This window comes from Giraffa tippelskirchi, chromosome 11, assembly GCF_054371585.1.
Source record: "Giraffa tippelskirchi isolate mGirTip1 chromosome 11, T2T-mGirTip1v1.2.pri, whole genome shotgun sequence".
Classification (NCBI taxonomy): domain Eukaryota; kingdom Metazoa; phylum Chordata; class Mammalia; order Artiodactyla; family Giraffidae; genus Giraffa; species Giraffa tippelskirchi.
This window is the reverse complement of record NC_137285.1, coordinates 121,858,040-121,876,170: the sequence shown is the minus strand read 5'-3', so window position 1 is coordinate 121,876,170 and position 18,131 is coordinate 121,858,040. Positions and strand designations below refer to the sequence as shown.

The 18,131-nt window shown below is 39.3% G+C and overlaps 2 protein-coding genes and 1 pseudogene across 3 annotated transcripts in view; 2 read left to right on the top strand and 1 right to left on the bottom strand.

The window, feature by feature from the left end:
- The window catches only part of LOC145525653 (olfactory receptor 51I2-like), a 550,369-nt gene that overhangs the window by 218,625 nt on the left and 313,613 nt on the right, over positions 1–18,131 (bottom strand). The gene's annotated exons all lie outside the window — the stretch shown is intronic.
- Positions 6,676–7,603, top strand: LOC145525275 (olfactory receptor 51H1-like; annotated as a pseudogene).
- On the top strand, positions 14,915–16,905 carry OR51T1 (olfactory receptor family 51 subfamily T member 1). The gene has a single exon (XM_081539184.1). It carries the CDS (start codon positions 15,868–15,870, stop codon positions 16,903–16,905), a length of 1,038 nt encoding a protein of 345 aa, XP_081395310.1. The 5' UTR covers positions 14,915–15,867.

Genomic DNA, 18,131 nt, shown 5'->3' with positions numbered 1-18,131 from the left:
AGACCAAGACTTGGGTGGTACTTTTTCTAGGATTCTGTCACAGAATGCAGGGAACTGTAGTATATATGGTTTATAGGGGAAAAAAAAGGTCAGTGAACTTCCAGATGTTCAAGCTGGTTTTAGAAAAGGCAGAAAACAAGAGATGAAATTGCCAACATTCGCTGGATCAATGAAAAAACAAGAGAGTTCCAGAAAAACATCTATTTCTGCTTTATTGACTATGCCAAAGCCTTTGACTGTGTGGATCACAATAAACTGAGGAAAATTCTGAAAGAGATGGGAATACCAGAAACCTGTATGCAGGTCAGGAAGCAACAGTTAGAAATGGACATGGAACAACAGACTGGTTCCAAACAGAAAAAGGAGGACATCAAGGCTGTATATTGTCACCCTGCTTATTTAACTTATATGCAGAGTACATCATGAGAAACACTGGGCTGGATGAAGCACAAGCTGGAATCAAGATTGCCAGGAGAAATATCAATAACCTCAGATATGCAGATGACACCACCCTTATGGCAGAGAGTGAAGAGGAACTAAAGAGCCTCTTGAAGAAAGTGAAAGAGGAGAGTGAAAAAGTTGGCTTAAAGCTCAACATTCTGAAAACTAAGATCGTGGCATCTGGTCCCGTCACGTCATGGCAAATAGATTGGGAAATAGTGGGAACAGTGGCTGACTTTATTTTTTTGGGCTCCAAAATCACTGCTGATGGTGATTGCAGCCATGAAATTAAAAGACGCTTACTCCTTGGAAGGAAAGTTATGACTAACCTAGACAGCATATTATAAAGCAGAAGCAATGTTCATCGCAGCACTGTTAGCAATAGCCAGGACATGGAAGCAACCTAGATGTCCATCAGCAGACGAATGGATAGGGAAGCTGTGGTACATATACACAATGGAATATTACTCAGCCATTAAAAAAAATACATTTGAATCGGTTCTACTGAGATGGATGAAACTGGAGCCCATTATACAGAGTGAAGTAAGCCAGAAAGAAAAACAACAATACAGTATACTGATGCATATATATGGAATTTGAAAGATGGTAACAATAACCCTATATGCGAGACAGAATAAGAGACACAGATGCATAGAACAATTTTATGGACTCTGAGGGAGAAGGTGAGGGTGGGACGTTCTGGGAGAATAGCATTAAAACATGTATATTATCATATGTGAAACAGAACACCATTCCATGTTCGATGCATGAGACAAGGGCTCAGGGCCGGGGCAATGGGATGACCCAGAGGGATGGGATGGGGAGGGAGGTGGGTGGGGGGTCCAGGAAGGGGAACACATGTAAACCCATGGCTGATTCATGTCAATGTATGGCAAAAACTATTACAATATTGTAAAGTAATTAGCCCCCAACTAAAATAAATAAATCTATTAAAAAAAAAAAAAGCAGAAACATTACTTTGTCAACAAAGGTCTGTTTGGTCAAAGCTATGGTTTTTATAGTAGTCATGCATGGATGAGTTGGACTATAAAGAAAGCTGAGTGCTGAAGAATGGATGCTTTTGAACTGTGGTGTTGGAGAAGACTCTTGAGAGTCCCTTGGACTGCAAGGAGATCCAACCAGTCCATCCTAAAGGAGATCAGTCCTGGGTGTTCATTGGAAAGACTGATGTTGAAGCTGAAACTCCAATATTTTGGCCACCTGATTCGAAGAGTTGACTCATTTGAAAAGACCCTGATGCTGGGAAAGATTGAAGGCAGGAGGAGAAGGGGAAGACAGAGGATGAGATGGTTGGATGGCATCACTGACTCAATGGACATGGGTTTAGGTAAACTTCATGAGTTGGTGATGGACAGGGAGGCCTGGCGTGCTGCAGTTCATGGGGTTGCAAAGAGTTGGACACGACTGAGCGACTGAACTGAACTGAACTGAACAGATTGAGTGGTGGGAGTGAAGGAAGTCAGATCTATTGAGGCCAATCTACTGTTCATTCTTGAATTTGAATTTGATGACAGAAATTGTCTCTGTGGTTAAAAGTTCATCCTTTTTTTTTAGGATCAAATAGAACCAAAGAAAAATGGTCAGAGCACCCCAATGTAACTTCTACTTTTGGGATTTGGGTCAGGTTAGTTAACTTGCCTGACCCTATTTTTCACTCATGCATACAGTGACAAAAATAAACAGTAATTTTCCATTAAGTTTTCAGGATCATTTGAATGGAGTACATGCAAAAACTTGGCACATAAATAAGCACTGAGCAAATTTTAGATGCTTTTATTATTAAAGGATTTAATTTAAAATATCTGCCTATTATCCCTTCCATCATCTATCTATGACAATATAAATCTATTGCTTGTGATTTCTATTTCTATGAAAAGCCTAGAATCATCAGAGTCTCAGCAAGAATTATTTATTTCATTCCTTCTATTTTTTCTTCTTTTTTAAGTTTTTTTTTTTTTTTTTGCTGTTGGGTTTTAGTTGAGGCACGTGGACTTCTCTCTAGTTGTGGCACATGGGCTCAGTAGTTGCCCCAGCAGCATGTGGGATCTTAATTCCCTGACCAGGGATTGAACCTTTATACCCTTCATTGGAAGGCAGAATCTTAACCACTGGGTCACTAGGGCAGCCCCACTTACTTTTATATATATATATATATATATATATATATATATATATATTATTATTATTATAAGAGAAATAATATTAGAGAAATAATTATTAGAAGATAAATAACACTTCTAACTATAAATGAGAGAATTAGGTGGACAGTGTGTCATTTTACCAAAGGCCAATTAGAGAAGTAACAAGATCCCTGAAAATTTTGCACTTCCCTCCTAAGTTCCAGCTCAAGGCCAATAGCAAATACATTTCTTCTCCAAGTGAAAGACTAGTCTGTGGTTCCTCAGAAGACAAATCCAAGGGACCAGAACTCTGCTTCAGCCTGCAGCTCAGACACTTTAAGAGTATAATTGCTCAGTTAGTCTTTCAGGGAATAGTTCTTCCCCCTGACTGCCTGGGTGGTAAAGAACTTTGAATGGTACTTCAATGTTCTTCAATGTTGTGGGTAGAAAAGGGAAAAATTTCATTGCCTACTTCTCCTCTACCTCCCCACATACTCTTCTTAAGCTGTAAAGTTTCTGTCCTTTTGCTGTGAGGAAAGTTTACGTTTGATCTTCTCCATTGTCTGCCACTAGTACTGATGGAGACAGAGTTAATTTGAGTCCAGTTAAGGATACATAGGCGAACAAGGGGAACATATTGACCCATCTGTAAAGCTTGTCTTTATTCAACCCCAGGCACACATTCCACTCCTCTTTCTGATTTTGTTTTTCATGTGTTCTTTGCTAAGGGTCTTGGAAGGCAAAAAAAAATTTCTCATTTTGATCCTCTGATTATTATGACTTGTCTAGAACTTAGTAGGCATTCAACAAAGTAATTTATCAGTAAATTAGTTAAACATGAAAGCTTTTCCTGAGTTCACCAGATCTTAAAGAATCAACAGGCTCACGTGCAAACCCGATCTTGAATTTTGGATGGGCTGTGTTGACCTCTGGGATGAAGCTCCTCAGATGGTCAGTGCAGTGTCTGTTTTGTACTCCTAGTCCCTCAGAATCAGTGTTCCTTACTCCTCTCTTCTTCTTACTTATTTTCACTACCTATGATGTCTACTAGTGTATTATCCTCTCATCTCTATTTTATCTAGGACCTGCTTACAATAAATTCTTCACAATAAGCATTCATGATTAAGTGAAGAGTCACCGAGCACAGATTAGTAGAATTCATGATCTTGAGCACTGCAACAGTTACTTCATGCAAGCCACTGATATTGAGTGATGAGATAAATTCACTGATGGATATAAAGATTTAGATAATATAGAATTTGATTAAAATACATCAGTAATATATGGGTAGGTAGATATATCTATCACTGTGTAAATAAATTCCACAGCCTATTGATATTTTTGAGATTAATTCTCACAGTTAGCCAAATATGACAAAGTTCAGAGATAAAAGACGCTCATTAATTATAGCTCAATTTTGAGTGTTAATTTGCCTGGTGCATAACAAAATGCCCAATATCCCCAGTGAATACTCTTTAACTATCCCACTCATTTTAAAGAGGTGAGGAATAAATCACAGAGATTCTTAAGTAACTTGTCTAAGGAAATAGAACTATGATTCAAACCCAGGTGGTCTCTCTCTAGAATCTTCAGTTTTAGTGGTACTATCCTATTTAATTTCCCCAAAAAGGAGACAAAGACAGAGAGATAGGTAAAGAGAGGCAGAGGTTATGAAGTATGAAAGACTCTCAAATCCACTTGGAGCTAAGATTTGGCAAGAAGTCAGCTAGAATGTTGGTATTCTCTAAATTTGCAGTCTGCATCACTAATATTTCAAATTTCAATAGAATTTTCTGGAATGATGAAAACGTTCTACATCTGTACTTTCCAAATACAGCAGTCCCTGGCAACATTTAGCTACTGAATACTTGAAACACAGTGAGGGCAACTTAGGTACTGATGATGTAACTAGCTTAATTAATATAAAGATAAATGGGCACAGGTATCTAGTGGCTACTGGATTGGACAGTGCAGCACTAAGCTATCGACTCTCAAGAAACTTGAAGCAACTCTCTTGTTTGCATTTATTCCCAAGCATCCAGAATTTTCTGCCCTTTGTGTCCAACCCTGGATTTTGTCTAGTGACTTTGCTCTTTCTGTGACTCAGGCTTCTGTTCCATTTTCTTTAACATGGATCCTGAGATGGGATCCTGAATATGTGAATTCACTTAATTTTTATGCAGAATTTTGCTTGTATTTATGTATGTGTATATGTCAACACTTTTATTTGAGGAACTCAGTATGAGATGCTCAGTAAGGGTCATAACACACGGTTAAGAGCCATTATAGCACTGTTCTCCCTTCAATCCTGAATTCTTATCATTTGTGGCTAGACTGACCCCCCAAAAGTGATATCTCAGCTGTACATTTGGATACATCTTTCTAAAGATAACAAGTAATTGAAATAGAAGATATTTAATTGTATGACATCAAGATTTTAATACTGATCTTTGTTACTGTGACTGTTAGGCACTAACATCTAGAATGATTCATAAGTCCACCTAGGTCTTACTCAGAATTTCAATAGGAAATAGAGCTGCTGGAAACTCAAGGAGATTATTAAAGTAGCTGCACAGTAGTGGGAATGCATAGAATGAGAGAACTCTATGCAAGAACAGGGAAACTAAGTCCAATTGTGTTCTCAACACCAAGGCCAATGACTTCATCAATCTGAGTAATGTTTGAACCTGTCTTTTGGGAGATTCTCCAGAGGTGGATTTCACTTGATTGGATCAGTTGTTAGTTGTAAAACTCATCGCAAATTCTATCTGGCATTCTGTTCTTTCAGGTGTAACACAGAAATGGATCTCAGAATTCCTTTCCAGGTATACCTTAGGGCAGAGAAGTCTAATTTTCATGAAGAAAAAGGACAGGGTCTGAGTAAATGAGACTGAATGGGAAGATTAGGAATATTTCTGAAAAGGGGTTAAAGCAACTCTCCTCTGGCTCCTCTGGATATTAGTCTTCTTCTTCTCCCACAACAAATTACCATGAATGTAGTGACTCAACATACATATATTTATTATCTTACAGTGCTGTGTGTCAGAAGAACAACACGGTTCTCACTGGGCTAAAATCAAGGTGTCACCAAGTCTGCATTCCTTTCAGAGGACTCTGGGGAAAATTCTACTCCCTTGCCTTTTCCAGCATCTAGGGGCTACTCACAAGCCTTGGCTCTTGGTCCCCCTCCTTCATCTTCACAAGTCCTGCTGAGTCTTTCTCAAGCTGTTGTCTCTCTGGTTTTCTGCAGCTGGGAAATTTTCTTCACTTTTGAGGACTCATATGATCAGATTTGACCTATCTGGGTAATCCAGGATAAACTTCCATCTGAAGTCCTTAACTTTAATGACATCTTCAAAGTTTGTTTTGCCATGCAAGCCACTATATTCACAGGTTTCAAGAATTAGGATGTGAACATCCTTAGAGAGTATTAGTCTGTCTATCATAGTGGGTCCTTATAAAATTCCTTGGAAAGCCAAATAATTTCTCCCTTCATCACCTGCTGTAATTTCAGGTCCTTTTAGTACCCATACACTACTAGGAATGCAGATAGTCAAAAATTTAGTCCTTGAAGACTATCTTTCTTATTCCGTCCCACATCGTGCAAGTGGAAAACTTGAGTCTCAATGAGGATTTTGTCTAAATCACAACTTAAGATCATAATTAAGATACGTACAGGTCTTCATATATGTGTTCATGAAGAGTCTTTATGTCTTGTTTGTACCTGATAATATTTCTTTTCTGGTTATTTGCATCAGTTTTTATGACCCAGATAAATGTACAGTGTCATTTTTTCCTTAGGAAGGAGGCAAGCAACTATTCCATATTTCTAGGTGAATTGTATTCCAATTAGCTTAGGTGTTGATTAAAGTTTTTGTTGTTGTTCTCCTAGATATTTTAGCATATGGTAGTCAGTAATAGAATTGCTTCATGGGGGTGGGGAATATCAGTTTCTGTATCAGACTGTAAACATAAAATATTTGTCACTGCCTCTCATGCTTACCATCTCAAAACTTATTGTCAGTGATTCTAATTGAAGCTGATTGGCTTAATGAGTTCTTCTCTTTTTGCCTGGTCAAATCTTTGATCCACAATGCTGTCATTCAACCAAACTATTAATCACCATCAGACCTTCACCCATACTGGGATTCCAGGAATGCCAGAGAAGGACTTCTGGTTGGCCCTGTCACTCTGTCTTCTTTACAGTTTCACATTCCTGGGTAATGTCACCATCCTAGCTGTCATCAAAGTTGAACAACATCTCCATGAGCCCATGTATTATTTTCTGGCAGTGCTAGTTGCCACTGACCTCAGCCTTTCATTGTCTTCTGTGCCCACCATGATCAGTGTTCACTGGCTCAACTTATGCTCAGTAACCCTTGATGTCTACATCACTCAAATGTTCTTCATGCACACCTTTCGGGGAGTGGAATCAGGTGCTCTGGTGGCCATGACCTTCGATCGCTTTATGGCTATTTGCTTTCCTTCGCACTATGCGACCATTCTCACTTATGGAGTCATCGGCAGGACTGGAGCAGCAGTCCTGCTGCAGAGTGTGGGGGCTCTGCTCCCTGTGCCTTTCCTCATCAAAAGGTTACCTTTCTGCCACTCCAACACCCTCTCCCATGCATACTGCCTCCATCAGGATGCCATGAGGCTTGCCTGTGCTGACACCCGCGTCAACAGCATCTACGGCCTGCTGGAGGTGATCTTCATCATTGTGCTAGATGCCTTGACCCTCTTGGCCTCTTACTTTCTAATCTTCCAGGCAGTATTGGGCAAAGGCTCTCAATACCTGCCTCTCTCATATCTGTGCTGTGCTGCTCCTCTATGTACCTCTCATTGACATGACTGTGATTCACTGCTCTGGGAAGCATTTGTCACCTGTAGCACACACAGTCATGGCCAGTACCTACCTGCCACTGCCTCCTGTGCTCAATCTGATTGTATACAGTGTTAGGACCAAGCAGATCCATCAGAGGATTGTCCAAGTGTTCCATGGGGGCAGGGTGGGCTCTTAGGACTTCTGTGCAAACACAATCGAGTCAGAGAAGAGGATCAAGTACAGCACTGTCCAATAGGAATTCCTGCAGTGATGTTAAATGTTCTAAACCTCTGTTGTTAATATAGTAACCTCCAGCCACACATGGCTATTGAGCACCTGAAACTTGGCTAGTGCAACCAAGGAACTGAATTTTTTAATTATATTCAATTCTAATAAATTGAAATGAAGATTTAAACAGTCACATGTGGTGAGAAGCATCTAATGGGTTTTTATATGCCATTGCATAGTAGTTTTGATGAGAGCAAAAATTTAACTTGATACACATATGAACGTTTCTTTCTCAAAATGGTGTATAGCAACTTTTCAATATTTATATACAAAAAAATTCACTGGTTTTGGTATATAGTTCTATTAAATTTTCACAGATGCAGTCATGTAACCACCACTGATACCTAGATACAGAAAAATTATATCACTCTCTCAAATTACCTCATGCTGGCCCTTTAGTCAACCCCTCTATCCATGCCCAACCCTGACAAGCTTTAATTTGTTTCCAAAACAATTCTTGTTTTTCAAGAATGCCATGGGCCCTTCAGCACATAATCTTCCATGTCTGGCTTCACAGTGTAATGCATTTGAGATTCACTCATGTTGTTGTGGGTCTTTGTAGTTTATTTCTCTTTATTGCTGACTAGTATTCCATTGCATGCCATTCTTTAACAACTTATTTAAGGAAAATTCTCAGATTGTTTTTGCTCAATTGTAATTATGCTGACATTTATTGTTGAATATAGGATATGTCTTTTTTTGTCTTTAGTGTTTATTTATATGTTTTGTAAATATATTTCATAAAAATAGTGTAGGCATATATAATGGGTTGGAAGCAGGAGAGAAGTATATTAAAAATAAAATAGCAAGTAAAAAGTATGATGAATTCAGTGAGCTAGAATAATAGGGAACCCTGTATAAATTTTTGATATAAATTTCAACTTTATTTCTGTCCAGAAGACTTTTCTGACATGCCCTTTATTATGTTAGAGTTTCTCACAGTATTATATGCTCTAATTACCTAATAGCATTGTGTCCCTGCTATTCTACATACGTCATAAGAACCATACCATAAGAGACCCTTTTTATACTACATCTGTCTATCTCAAGTATGTACTTAATATGGTTCATAAGATATGTCCTTCGTGAATCAACAAATGAGTGAAAACTCTATTTTATCAAGATTGATTTCATGCTGCCTAACTTCTCTGCTTGCTATGACCAGTGCGTTCTCTTGGCAAAACTTTATAAGCTTTGGCCCTGCTTCATTCTGTACCCCAAGGCCAAATTTGCCTGTTACTCCAGGCATTTCTTGACTTCCTACGTTTGCATTCCACTCCTCTATAATGAAAAGGACATCTTTTTTTTTGGTGTTAGTTCTAAAATGTCTTGTAGGTCTTCATAGAACTGTTCAACTTCAGCTTCTTCAGTGTTACTGGTAGGGGCATAGACTTGGATTACTGTGATATTGAATGTTTTGCCTCGGAAATGAACAGAGATCATCTGTCATTTTTGAGATTGCATCCAAGTACTGCATTTTGGACTCTTTTGTTGACTATGATGGCTACTCCATTTCTTCTAAGGGATTCCTGCCCACAGTAGTAAATATAATGGTCATCTGAGTTACATTCACCCATTCCAGTCCATCTTAGGTCGCTGATTCCTAGAATGTTGACGTTCACTCTTGTCATCTCCTGTTTGATCACTTCCACAGAAAGAGATGGGAATACCAGACCACCTGATCTGTCTCTTGAGAAACCTGTATGCAGGTCAGGAAGCAACAGTTAGAACTGGACGTGGAACAACAGACTGGTTCCAAATAGGAAAAGGAGGACGTCAAGGCTGTATATTGTCATCCTACTTATTTAACTTATATGCAGAGTACATCATGAGAAACGCTGGGCTGGAGGAAGCACAAGCTGGAATGAAGTTTGCTGGGAGAAATATCAATAACCTCAGATATGCAGATGACACCACCCTTATGGCAGAAAGTGAAGAGGAACTAAAAAGCCTCTTAATGAAAGTGAAAGAGGAGAGTGAAAAAATGGGCTTGAAGCTCAACATTCAGAAAACTAAGATCATGGCATCTGGTTCCATCACTTCATGACAAATAGATGGGGGAACAGTGGCTGACTTTATTTTTGAGGGCTCCAAAATCTCTGCAGATGGTGACTGTAGCCACGAAATTAAAAGACACTTGTTCCTTGGAAGAAAAGCTATGACCAACCTAGACAGCATATTAAAAAGCAGAGACATTACTTTGTCAAAAAAGGTTCATCTAGTCAAGACTATGGTTTTTCCAGTAGTCATATGGATGTGAAAGTTGGACTATAAGGAAAGCAGAGCACAGAAAAATTGATGTTTTTGAACTGTGGTATTGGAGAAGACTCTTGAGAGTCCCTTGGACTGCAAGGAGATCCAACCGGTCCATCCTAAAGGAGATCAGTCCTGGGTGTTCATTGGAAGGACTGATGTTGAAGCTGAAACTCCAATATTTTGGCCACCTAATGTGAAGAGCTGACTCATTTGAAAAGACCCTTATGCTGGGAAAGATTGAGGGCAGGAGGAGAAGGGGACGACAGAGGATGAGATGGTTAGATGGCATCAACGACTCAATGGACATGAGTTCGGGTAAACTCCGGGAGTTGATGAGGGACAGGGAGGCCTGGCATGCTGCAGTTCATGGGGTTGCAAAGAGTTGGACATGACTGAGCAATGAACCAAACTTAACTGAACTTCTCTGTCTTATTTAATTTTAGTAAGTCTCATTTCAAATTTCCAGAGTCACTCATTTTTTCTGAGAAGAGCCAGTCAGAAAGGATGGTATTTACACATAAATCTAAATATTACTTGCTGTATAAAAAGTTTATTCTATAACTTAATCTCTCTAGATATACATTGGGATAGGTATCTCCATCTTTGCCCAGTGTGTCTTGCTATGATATAATGAGACATAGTTGGAAAAATGTTTCAAGAAGGATAAAAAGTAAAGGATTATTAGATATGGTGCACACACGCTAAGTTGCTTCAATTGTGTCTGACTCTTAGGAACCCTATGGACTGTAGCCCACCACACTCCACCATCCATGGAATTGTCCAGGCAAGAATACTGGAGTGGGTTGCCAAGCCCTCTTCCAGGGGATCTTCTTGACCCAGGGATTGAACCCGTGTCTCTTAAGTCTCCTACATTGGCAGGTGGGTTCTTTACCACTAGCACCACCTGGGAAGCCCACTAGATATGGTAAGAATTATTAATTTACTGCCTACTATGGAGAGACAAATTCTTGTCAAAATGAGGCTAAAATGAGATATAAGCACGTAGTTGAGAATCAAGCAATCTTAGAATGGATAGATCGAGAACCATGTATTACAATCACATTTTCTGAAATATCAGTAGAAGCAGTTGACCAGAGAAGGCTGTATAGCATGTTGTTTAAGATCAACAGCTTTAGAGTAAGATAGACATGGGTGAATACCAGTTCTGTAACTAGCTAACTTTTACAGTTATTCAAAACCTCTTTGAGTTTCAATTTCCTTAACTGTGGAATAATGGAGAATAATACTTAACCCATAAGCAAGATAATAAATAAATACAACAATGTGTTTCAAGGGTTAGTGTGATTTTTGGCAATTGTTGCTGCTGCTGCTGCTGCTAAGTTGCTTCAGTCGTGTCTGACTCTTAGCGACCTCATGGACTGCAGCCCACCAGGCTCCCCCGTCCCTGGAATTCTCCAGGCAAGAACACTGGAGTGGGTTGCCATTTCCTTCTCCAATGCATGAAAGTGAAAAGTGAAAATGAAGTCGCTCAGTCATGTCCGACTCTTTGCAACCCCATGGTCTGCAGCCTACCAGGCTCCTCTGTCCATGGGATTTTCCAGGAAAGAGTACTGGAGTGGGTTGCCATTGCCATCTCCGTTGGCAAGTGTTAGAGCTCATCAAATGCTAGTTTAATCATGCTTAGAAGGGTAGGTGGGCTGCAGATGTGATTCAGTTAATAACATGGCTTCTTAGAAAGGGATCCTGAGTAAGAGGAGGAACATAGGAATGACAAGGAGGACAACGAGATTTGTTAGCAAGAGTACATATTGGAGCTGAGAACATAGGGATGACTCTCTCTGCACTCTCCTGAGCCTGCTCTGACATCAGGGAGCATCCCGGGCTAAGAATCTGTAGCCTAAGGCGGGGTGAAGAGGAATGGTTGCAGTTTTCTGACCCAGGCAGGCAGGTTTTGAAGACATCCATTACTGTCAGCCCCCAGGGCCAGGGCTTTGCTTACAGCCCCTGATATATGGGATTTGCTTGGGCCTGGGAGCAGGGTTGGAAGCTGTGTCAGGGAGATATGTCTGAGCTGTTGAAGAGGAACATAGTCTTATGGGCGCCATAACTCTTGATCCAACCAGTTCGTTCACCAGCCCTCTGTTGCCTCGTGACTCTACTAATCTTCCTATAAAACCCCCACTCTTGGGAGCTGGCTCAGTCCCTGCTCTGTGGTGGGATTGAAGAGAAGTTGGTGCTATTTCCTGATGACTTGGGCAGGTAAGAAGAATGAATTACTGGGTAGGAACAGAAGGGAAGGGATTAAAAAGTGAGAAATGCTAGGAGAAAGAGGGAAAGAGAAGATCAATGAAATGATGGAAATTATAAATAAGGTAGGATGAAGAAACAGAGGGGTGTGATGGAGCCTTGAAGAAACTGAGACAGGAAAATGAAGGACATGAGGGAATGGGAAGAAGGAAGAGAAAAAGGGATAGAACTCATAACTCTCTGCCTGTGGTCAAGATCATTTAGAAATCAGTCAACAATAATTAAAGATGTGTGTTATTCCATATCCTCCTTTATGTAGCTAGCACTAAGAGAAGAAAATCAGGCATTTCCAAATCTTTAAGAAACTCACACTCCAGGAAGAAAAAGGAGATGGTGCTTACATATTAACTTACCAGTATCAACCATACCTCGTTATTGAGTCAAATGAAAGATCCAACCATAAAGTGGTACAGAGAAGTGGAGGGGAAGTTTCAGGTTAATATGGCCTGAATCTGTCACGATAGGGTTCCAGATTGTGGAAAGAATAGATTTCAGTGCTGAGAAATGAATAGAAGAAGGTGGGGATTGGTCTATACCTTACTGATGCCAGTAAGCAGTGATGCTGTCCTTTGGATCACTATATTATTTAGTTGGGTGGATCTTATCCAAGTCATTCAATCTAGCTTTCTGTATGTGAATTGATAGATGTTACCTTCTGCCTGACCAGTCAGATGGACAACTGGTGCTATAAAGCACTAGCCTACTCTTCTGGTTAGCAGGTAGTACAGAGAAAATCTTGACAAAACTAGGCACTGAGCTTTGTCCTATAACTTGTTCCATAGTGCATAGGCTTACGTGAGCTGGAGAGAAAGCCTGCTCCTTCTCCTGCCTACATATCCATATCCCATTGGAAACAATTTCTCCAGTAGCATAATGAACCAAAATGAGTCTCCTTTCCTCCTAACCCCTCATATCATCCCATATTATGTTTTTGTCCTTTATGAGATACAGTTCAAATAAGAGAAGATAATTGATATCTGATTTATGGTCATCTTATCTCCTGATTATGTCCCCATTCTAAAACTCCTCTCTATCGACCAGCACATGGACGTATACACAATATAAACATATGCAGACATCCGTGCATAGTTTATTACAAACTGATTGAATCCACAAATATTCTTTAAATAAGCCATAAGGACATTGTTCTGTGTTTTACTTATTTCTCATCGCTATACTTCCTCTTAGTCACCTACTGGTATATAATAGAAAGACACTCTTCTTCCATTTTCAAGGAAGAATATCACAGTGTTCAACTGTTTAACTCTTCTCATAAGCCTGATTGCTCGAACGGTCTATGGTTTAATAAAAAATGGTTTAATGGATTTTGAAGTTAGTAAATTTGGTTTCAAATTTTGAATGTGTACAATCTTACCTTGTCAGTTTCATTTCCTTTCTCTAAAATAGGAGAATAAACATCTTTATCAATTTTTCCTGGTATTATATAAAATTACATGTAAATTGGCTAACACATTGTGACACATATAAAAGACTTTAATTCTTTTCCTTTTCTCTTAACTTACCCTCCTTCTTCTCCCAATCAATAAGAGGATTAATTACTCTCCTTATGCTCCCCATATCCAGGGAAACAATTTTCCCTCCAAACTTCCAGTCTCAATTTGTATTTCTCTCATCTAGTCTTTATCTATCTGTCTATTATCTATCTATCCACCTGTTAATACACCTAATGAAAACTAGTTTATCTGAACTTTTATCACCGTGCTTTGTCTCTGGAGGAAATATAAAGATGAACACATATGTTTTACATCCAGAGAGCCAGCATTTTAGAGGAAGAAAGAAATGTGATCAAACAATAGAATATTAATGTAATAGAAAGCATATGTAAAGCACTGTTGAAAGACAGTCAGTAGATTGAGCGACTTTATTGCAGAGAGATTCCAGGATGGTTATCACAGAAAAGGAATTCACTTTTAATATTTTTGCTTATCAAATTGAAAAGAAGTTTTCACTAGTCTTCCTGATTCTTTGTGTTTTATTCTCACTCAAGTATAATATAACAATACTAAATATTATAGCAGAAAAAGCAATTAATTTTTTTTCCTTTGGTGTAACAAGTAATTTTATCTGTAACCATCTAGAGCAGATTGAAGGATGGGAAGAAAATAACTAGCAATCCCTCATTTATGTTTATAAAACAACTGGAAGGATCTGCTACTCACAAATTCCTTGTATCTACTCTGTCACTGGTGCAGAAAGCCTAGACTAGTGAAAAATTAGAGTAAGAGTATTATGACTGGCTTTATCTACACAATGCTTAGACTAGGTATATCATTCCTTTTTGTTTTTTATTTGATAACTAAATGTCCTAAGTAAAAAATTAAAATGAGCAATGACATTAGTGCTCATTGAAACAGTCCTAAATAGAATTGCAATGCTTGTCTTAAATATCAATTACAGATTCTTCCTCCCTTATGACAGCATCTGTGGTTTTTGGGGTTTTTTTTTGCAGCTATTATTCTATGGGCTTTCTCACTCAGTGAACTACCTGATATTCCAGTTTATGATGGCACCTCATCCTGTCTGTCCCTGAGTGTCACTCTTTAAACTCTTAGTCCCTACTTCCATTCCATTAGTGCTTTTTACAGTCATCCATCTCATTTTGCTGAGGGCCTCTCATTTTTTTTTTTATACAAGTATTTTGTCTAGCCTTACCCGTTATCCCTAGATTAGGATGCTTGAAATCATATATTCTAGAATAGTATTTGAAATTTTTTGCAGGATTCATTAGGGCAATCTACTCACAGTGAGTTGGTTACAAGTTACATGGTAGATACCTATGGGAAGGAGTAGAAAGAAGTACTAAAGTGTAAGCTTGGAGAAAAGGAAGACAAGGTCTTGTTATTTCAGTAGAGCAGGAAAAGGATACAGAGAAACAGAATTAGGGCACAAGATGAATCTAAGTCCCACATATATGTGGAGTAGAGGAGAGAGGAATTAAGGAAGGTACTCCATTAAAGGAAAAGAAATAAAGAAGCTCTGATAGCTAAAGAACATTTCTAATAGAGTCCACTAGGAGAGAATGGCTAATAATTCAGGTACAAGGGTATTTCTGGATATAAAATCCTAGCCCATCTTCCAGCAAGAACATTATGAAGTATGCTTTCACAGGTGCCCTTAAGAAGTGCCCTTAAGTACTTCTCCATTATTTCTGTAACAACTCATATAGCTTGGAGACTTTTTTCTCGAGTGCACCACACAGCATGTGGAATCTTAGTTCCCCAATCAGGAATGGAACCCGTTGTTCCTGGAGCAGAAGCTCATAGTCTTAACTGCTGGACCACCAGAGAAGTCCCAGCTTGGAGATTTAATACTAAGACCCAACAGTTGTAATCACAGTTGTTGTTTTGTTGGTGTGTGTGCGTGTGTGTGACATAAGTCTTTAAGTGTTTCCTACTTCAAGTCAGGGCTGGTCTGGACAATAGGGTAGGATGAACCTAGAGAGACTGATGGTTTTAATTGGGAGATGGTAGAGGAAGAAAAATAGAGCCAGGTCTGATCAGAAAAATTTAAGATACTCTAGAATTATGTGATAAGTATCATAATTAAATTGGGGGTTTTGAATACAGAGACACATTGTGTAATTTGGGAAGAGTTTATTAAAGAGTTAGTGCTTGAAAAAGGATCAATATGACAAATACTATTATTGTTATCTCTTTTTTCAGGGTGTGTCCTCAACCCACCATGGTGATTTTCAATAACACCACATCCTCCCCTTCAACGTTCCTCCTCACTGCATTTCCTGGGCTGGAACTCGCTCATGTCTGGATCTCCATCCCTGTCTGCTGTCTCTACATTATTGCTCTCTTGGGAAATAGTATGATCCTGTTTGTCATCTTTGTTGAACAGCGTCTCCACAAGCCCATGTACTATTTCCTCTCTATGCTATCAGCTGCTGACTTGTGTCTGACCATCACGACCCTCCCCACTGTGCTTGGGGTTCTCTGGTTTCATGCCCGGGAAATCAGCTTTAAAGCTTGCCTCATTCAAATGTTCTTTGTACATGCTTTCTCCTTCTTGGAGTCCTCAGTGCTGGCAATTATGGCTTTTGACCGCTTCATGGCTATCTGTAACCCACTGAAATATGCCACTGTCCTCAAAGACAGGATGATCATGGTGATTGGACTATTCATTTGCGTACGACAACTAATTTTCATCTTTCCCATGCTTCTAGCCTTGAAGACTGTATCTTTCCAGGAAAGAAAGGAGCTTTCCCATCCATTTTGTTATCACCCAGATATGATCAGAGATACATATTCCAACCCCTGGATCAACAGCTTTTTGGGCTTGTTTCTTCAGCTCTACATGACTGGTACTGACTTATTGTTCATTCTTGTCTCCTATGTCCTGATAATCCGTGCTGTCCTGAGCATCGTGGCCCCTAAGAAGCAAAAAAAAGCTCTCAACACTTGTGTGTGTCACATCTGTGCTGTCACTATTTTCTATATGCCAATGATCAGCCTGTCCTTTACACATCGCCTCCTTAGCTCTACTCCAAGGGTGATCTGTAGCATTTTGGCCAATATTTATTTGCTCTTACCACCTGTACTGAACCCTATCATTTACAGCTTGAAGACCAGGGCAATCCGCCAGGCTATGCTCCAGCTACTTCAATCTAAAGGTTCATGGAGCCGAAATGTGAGGCGTTTTAGAGGATCGTGGGACTGAAGGAGAGAAATTGTCAGTACATAAAGTATATTTAAGTAGAAGAGGGATTCATATCCATGTCATCCTCAGGCACTGCAGTTACTAAGACAATTTCAATTAAATTATAGGAGTAGGAAGACAAGAATCACCTAAATTTATCAAAGAGTTCAAACAAACAAACAATATTCAAACCCAAATTAATTGTGTATTAGTCCCTCAAACATTTGGGGCTTCCCTGGTAGCTCAGCTGGTAAAGAATCTGTTTGCAATGTGGGAGACCTGGGTCTGATCCTTGGGTTGGGAAGGTCCCCTGGAGGAGGGCATGGCAACCCACTCCAGTATTCCTTCTTGGAGAATCCCCATGGACAGAGGAGCCTGGCGGGCTACAGTCCGTGGGGTGGCAAAGAGTTAGACATGACTGAGTGACTAAGCACAGCACAGCACAGCCCTCAAGCATTTAAAACCACTGTGTGGACTTTTGTGCATATTAAAAGCACAGAAAGACTAAACACACACACACACAGTGAGGTCATCTTAGTCTGTCCAGTTGAACAATTTAATTATCTGCTTAAAAATGGTAATTCTTAGGACCAAAACAAATGACAATAATTTTATTTTTTCATTCAGTTGAACAAAACCATTTATTTCTGTGGTCAAATTTCCCAGTGAGAATTGAAGATTTTTCATTGAGCTGGTAAACAGAAGAGTTACATGTGTGTGCAAAGGTTCACACATAGAAATTTGTAATTTAAAACTGGGTAATTGTTGTACACTGGTTTCATTTCCTAGATCACCTCTGGAGACCCCTGCCTCCTTCTGGATACATGCCCTGAACTTCTGTTTTTGTTTTTTTCCCTTTAATCCTTTTCCTCCTTAACAAAAATGAAACTTTCCAAGTTCTCATTTGCTATATCTCCAATGAGTGCAATTTATAAAATCACACATTGCCTTTTATTATTTTTCCCACTGCCCTGACAGTCTAATATAGTTCTGATTCTGATTCTATGCCCCTCTTCAGTGTCTACTGTGCCTCGGGACTGAAAGTTTTCTCTATTCGCCCTGGTTTCTTGGGTTGTTAATTTTCTCCCTAGCTGTTAGTCTCCTTGACCTTTTTGTGTACTCGTTGCCATAGAATTGCACAGTGGTTTTGATGCTTTTTAATACGACATTTGTGGATTACTTCTATTAATAATATTTATTTTGTGAACAAGTAACCTCAGTACAGGGTTAATAGGATATTGGGAGAA

Coding starts and splice junctions, on each gene's coding strand:
- OR51T1 (XM_081539184.1), top strand. CDS start 15,868: ATGACAAATACTATTATTGTTATCTCTTTTTTCAGGGTGTGTCCTCAA.